The 6,000-nt window shown below is 33.5% G+C and overlaps 1 protein-coding gene across 1 annotated transcript; it reads right to left on the bottom strand.

Annotated features, from left to right (window-relative positions):
* Window positions 1-1,808: 1,808 nt before the first annotated feature.
* LOC133832491 (uncharacterized) lies at window positions 1,809-3,808 on the bottom strand. The gene is made up of 6 exons (XM_062262828.1): window positions 3,726-3,808; window positions 3,456-3,645; window positions 3,091-3,339; window positions 2,525-2,793; window positions 2,250-2,400; window positions 1,809-2,198 (listed from the first exon to the last, which is right to left on the bottom strand). Exons 1-6 carry the CDS (start codon window positions 3,806-3,808, stop codon window positions 1,809-1,811), a joined length of 1,332 nt encoding a protein of 443 aa, XP_062118812.1.
* Between the last annotated feature and the right edge of the window lie 2,192 nt (window positions 3,809-6,000).

The following is a 6,000-nucleotide window of genomic DNA, read 5'->3' as shown; positions in this document are numbered from 1 at the left end:
GTCCTAGCCCATCGGCTGCTGGATCTTGGGGTTTTTTTCATCGGATATGGCGGCATGGTGGGCCTCCTGCCCATCATGTTGGTCTGCCTCGTTACCATGTCTCGAACGAGTAACCACCATGATCAGGTTTTTGCGATAGCACCAATCTAAATCCTATCAATGAAAGCACAAAACTGTTGACACGGTTCTTCACCAACAGGTAATTATACGAATAAGTAGGATAGATTAGTGTTAATTGGTGAACCGTAATATGAAAATAGCTAAATTATAGACTTGAGAAATTAATATCATGGGAAAGTGATCACTCCTTTCTTTTTAGGTGGTTCGAAGGTTAAAATCCCTCTAGTCCACCAGTCGATATTATTGATATCTCTTGGCTATTTCTTACAGAGTATTTCTTTACAAAAATATGCCAACCCCTTGCACTGCCCAGGATCTTGGTCTTTATAGGAAGAGGATACCTGGGTTGGCAATGGGGTCATCCCGTGATCCCTTTACCCTTCACGTCATCTTTGTGACACTGATGATTAATTCCTAAAACCTTACAGGGAAGTGTGGTCTAATCAATAGGTAAGAAGGGATAATGGGCCCCATGGCCCAAACCAGGCGTGGGATGTCTGAACACGCACGTTTATACTGCACGTCCAAGAATTCAGGAATGGAATAGACAAGTGATGTCTGATATATGCACGTTTATATTGCGTGATTGACTTTACAAGGATTCAGGTGTCAGATCTCTGCTGCATCACGAGCTTAACGTAGCGCTAGCTCGTGACATCCATACTGCTGACCCGTTGCCTCCGAGTAGCAGTTAACTCTCTAATCAACTCGGGCTGGACAGATGGAAGCTCGTAACAACAGCTTCGGGTGGACGATTTACACGTGGTGGATCGAATTAGGCCCTTTCCCAGCTCGCCAATACTGCGCGGATATTTAGGGCGTACATGTTCAAATTATTTTAAAAAAAATTAATGTGAAATGGACTAATAAGATCATGACAGCTAGCATCCTAACCAGCCGTAATAGTATTTAACAGAGTGGTAGTGACGGAATTGCCCAAAACATAACATTTGGTATTTAATCCGTCGAAAAAAAAAGATGTGGTATATAAGTCTATAAAACTGAAAACATGTGGTATTTATGCCGCAAATACCCCTTATTACAAAATTACTTTATTTAATACAAGTCAGTTACACTTTTTCTAACATGTTATTATTTTGTAATTAAATAGGAAAATTGTTGTCGTGAACGTAGTATGAAATAACTTAATCACATTGAGAAACTTAGGATAATTTTATATTATCAAATTCCAACTTTTATGTGTATAAATACTATAATATTATAATAATAATAATAATAAATAAAAAGTGCAGCTTTGAATCTAATTTATTGTTGGCAAATACTACTTTGTCCCTTGTATTTTAGTTAAATACAAATTTTGTTTTCTAAAATAAATTTTGACTAGTGTTGAAGCCAGGATTTATAGACAAGGGGGCCAAATATCATACTGAATAATTCATATTATTATACAACTATAATTTATAATAATTCATCATAAAGATCCAAATATACTATGTGTATAACCTTTAAAAACAAGGTACAGTCTTTCAAATAACAAGTATCTCAATAGAAAGAGCGACAATAATAATTCAAAACATCAATTTTTTATTTTTATAAGTTAGTTGTACTCGACGATTCGTTATAGATGCAAACTCATCTATAATGGATTCAATACTAAATTTTGTAGCAATTTCTTTCTCAATATAAACAATTAAGCAATCATTCAAAAAACTGTCTTCCATCTTGTTTCAGAGCTTTGTCTTGATAATTTTCATGATAGAAAATGTTCGTACTGTAGTTGCTGTTGATACAGGAAGAGTAAGAACAAGCCTAAGTAATCTGTCAATAAGAGGATACATAATTGCTTTCCTTGTTTTCACCAAGCCTTGACACAATTCATGAATACTAGATAAATTCTGTAATTCAGGATGACTTGGAATGTCAAGCACAAAATGTTGAAGTTCAATTCTTAGACGTACTACTTCTTGCTCTGAGAAATCATCAGGATAGAAATTCTCTGCAAGTTTGCAAATATCATCAATCTTGAACAATTTAAATCCATCTCTAGGATCAAAAGCAGTGCTCAGTACAAGCAACTCTACTAAATGTTCATTGAATCTAGAGTTTAATTCTTGCAACTGATAGTCAAGTGTAGTAATATAGATGTCAACTCAACAATAATGCATAACGTTAATCTTATCTTGTTGATTTCGAGATCTTCCACCCCTTGCAACATATTGAGCGTCCAAATCTGGGATATCAACTTGATGTTGCTCACAAAATGATGTAACCTTCATGAGGAAAGAATCCCATCCTGAATCTCGAATGCTTTTAGGTAGCCTTTTTTGTACTTGCAACAATATGTATAGTATTCAAAATATCTTGTGATTGTCGTTGTAAGGCTACACAAAGAATACTACTAATTTCCAAAATCTCTTTCATAAGATGTAATATGAAAACAAACTCAAAAGATAATAATTGATTGCAAGCAAAATCTGCATCTCCACGTTGAGAATATGAAACTTTTTCTTTTGCAATTTTACTCAAAACCACACAAGTTGCATTAAACATTTTGAGCAAGCTAGAAATAGAATCCAAATGAGAACTCCAACGAGTATCTCCAGCTCGCTTTAAGGTGCCAATTTGATTTAGCCCCGTCCCTGATTTGATTTCATCATTTGTAATCTTAGTAGCAAGTTCAACAGATTGAGCCTCCTTTAATTCATCATTACGCTTGCAAGATGCAGTAACAATATTGATAATGAAAACCAAGGTAGAGAAAAATTGATGAACTTGACTTACTTCTCAAGAAGCTGCAACTAAAGCAAGTTGGAAGTGATGGGCTAAACAATGGATGTAATATGCATATGGAAATTCATTACAAATTAAAGCCTACAAGCCATTCCACTCTCCTCTCATGTTACTAGCTCCATCGTACCCTTGCCCGCGTATGTTAGAAATAACTAAATTATGTTGAGAAAGAACAAAAAATATACCTTCTTTCAAAGCTAACGTTGTAGTGTCACGTACATGGACAACACCAAAATATCGTTCACGAATGAACCCTTCTTTATCTACAAATCTCAAAACAAGAGTCATTTGCTCTCTTTTGGACACATCAAGTGCTTCATCTACTATGATGCAAAATTTTGAGTCTCCAATTTCTTGACGAATCTCTTTTTTGACCTTGTTGGAAAATATATAAAGAATCTCCTTTTGAATAGTAGGCAATGTATATGTGGCATTTAAAGGAGCATTTTCTTGAACAACACTTGCAACCTATACATTAATTTCAATTAAACAAATTATTTTAGGAAAGAACATACAAATATAAGAAATAAAAAAGAATACAATTTTTAGAAAATGATATATGAAAGAATACAAATCACCATCACCTTATCATTGTAAGATGCCAATAGCTTCAGAAATTCATGAAAATTTCTCCAATTAATTGATTCTTTACTTTCGTCACGTCCTCGAAAGGCACAAGCTTGAAGGGCAAGCCATTTGACTACATCAATTGTAACTTGAAGTCTTAATCTATTATTCTCAATTTGCTCGTAAGTTTGTTTTTCAATAAAACCTCTAATATGTATTGAAGCATTCATCAAATCATTATAGACTTTTACATTATTTTTATGAACTGAGTTAGGAATTTTACCCACATGTCATAAGAGAGCACAATTATTCCATCGTTGACTATCTTCCAGTTCTTAAAGCCTCCAAGAACAAATTTGTTTGCTTCCATCCGTCCAATTGGCTTACTAAATAAATAGCAAGGCAAACAAAATGCTGCATCAACTGATGGAGAGTATTCTAGCCAAAGAGGAAACAATTCAAATCAAGAGCTACAAAAATGTCGAAGATGCTCCTTTGATCCGGATGGCAGATAGCTTTCAAGTTTGATTTGATATGGTCCAGCTTTAATATAAGCTCGACAAATTTCATCTTGTTAATTAATTGGGTATTCCCAAATTGGAGGATGTTTTCCAGGATCACGCCCCAAAGAGGCAATATTAAATATTTCACTTTCAATTCTTTGAACCTTCTTAGGATGTGTGGGAACTATATTTTCAGAATTTGGAATAGATGTTTGACCATTTTCTCCAAATTGTTGATCTTCAATGCTTTTTCTTTAAAAAAATGCATCAATTATTAGCTTTCCCGTGACTATGAAGAGTATTTGAACCTAAAATTGTATTGTGAAACTATATATAAGAGAAAAATAAATTAAAATTTATAACAACACAAATATATAATTTTAAATGTAATAGATTTGTTAGTGGTAATTATGTACAAATTACAATCCATAATCACATTGCAAACAATCAATCTTTCAATCAATTAAATTATAGCATCTTATATGGCAGCCAACGATATCAGTTTTATCCACCTTTTGTATTGCTGTGTAACAAACAATATATATATTTTTTATGAAATATTAATTAGTTGCTCGTATGTAGTTAATTATATTTATAAAATAAAATCCATGAGATATTAAAATTATAACAAATAAACCCAACAAAAAAAATTATGACGAAAAACATAGAAGATAATTATTACTAATTACTTGGTGGAGGACCTTGACTAGGGAGGTCTTGATTGGAAGGGTATTGGCTCGTTCTAGGAGAAAATTTTGGTGGAAGAGGAAGTTTAAAGACCAGTATGAGCTTCTGTGCTAATGCATATAGCCATTGCAGATATCGACTCCTCCTCCATACTATTTGTCTTCATTTATTCAGGGAAACTACTAGGGTTTAAAAAAAATGAAAGAGACTAACCTTGTCAGGATTACTATTAAATAATATGACCCATTTAATTATGAGCCTTATACATAATTTGGTTCATAGTTGTAAACTTTAAATCCAAATTTCAATTATAACTTTTTTTAATTTATTATTTTTTTATTAAATAATAACTAAGTTATTAATTAATATAACTAGGTAAAATCCCTAAAAAAAAAAAAAAATTAAGTAAAAAAATTAAGAAAAAGTTGGGGGCCATGGCCACCTCCGGCCCCCTTGTCTCCGTAATGATTTTAACCATTTGTTTTAGAAAACTCCAATGTTAATCCTCTGTTTTATAAAATCTATCATTTCAGCCTTTCAACTCTTATTATATTATAAGTAATAAATTTATTAAAAATCTCATGTGATTTTTTTGTCAAATTTATTAATTTTATTTTATATTTAATTTTAAAAACATGGTAAAAAATATTTTTTTAAGAAAAATAAGACATTTCTACCATTGTTTTAAAAATTTGATTTTCTTTTAATCGCATATGGCTTTTTCTTTTACAAAATATATTAATTTTTATTTTCATAAATAAATATAATATATTAATAGTAATAATACACGAATAAAAATACGTAATAAAATCACATGATAAAAGTTATCTAAAGTTAAATAATTTTTCATTGGTATTTTTGAGAGAGTCAAGTCTACTATTTAGCTAAAATTTTGGGGATTAAAATGATATTTTCCCACCTAAAATTGTTGATATAAAAAATGTTCAATACTGAAACATGAACTTAATTATTAAGGAAAGTGTACGCCCTGGTTTTCCCACGGGCTGTTTAGTAGGACGAGCCTCGGACTAAACATGATTTAGTCCGAGGCTCCCACAGGCCAGAGGCTCTGTTTCCAGGACGGCCCTTTCTAGCTCGAGGGGGCCCTGTTTCCAGCTCGCTCTTGTTGCACCAGGAGCTGGGAACAACATCCGGCGACCACCGACGGATCAGCTCGGGTTATGGATTGCTCCGGTAGCGAGCTTCTCAGGAAGCTCTGACCCTATGGGAAGTCAACACGCAAGATAAACGTGCATAATCCTGCCATCACGTGTCCGATATCCCCCTGACTTCTCGGACACGCAGCAGGAACGTGCGTATTCAGACACCCACGGACGGGTTGGGCCGTGCGGCCCATTATCTCCTTCCATAC

The sequence above is a fragment of the Humulus lupulus genome, chromosome 4, assembly GCF_963169125.1.
Source record: "Humulus lupulus chromosome 4, drHumLupu1.1, whole genome shotgun sequence".
NCBI lineage: Eukaryota > Viridiplantae > Streptophyta > Magnoliopsida > Rosales > Cannabaceae > Humulus > Humulus lupulus.
Note: the sequence above shows the minus strand (reverse complement) of the source record. Positions and strands in the feature narration are given on the sequence as shown.

Bases quoted from the DNA above. Each gene is read 5' to 3' on its own strand.
- LOC133832491 (XM_062262828.1), bottom strand. From the start codon at position 3,808: ATGGAAGCAAACAAATTTGTTCTTGGAGGCTTTAAGAACTGGAAGATA. The intron at 3,340-3,455 runs GTGATGGTGATT...ATTAATGTATAG, and splicing joins TGGCATCTTACAATGATAAG to GTTGCAAGTGTTGTTCAAGA. The intron at 2,794-3,090 runs GTACGTGACACT...GCATCTTGCAAG, and splicing joins GATATTTTGGTGTTGTCCAT to CGTAATGATGAATTAAAGGA.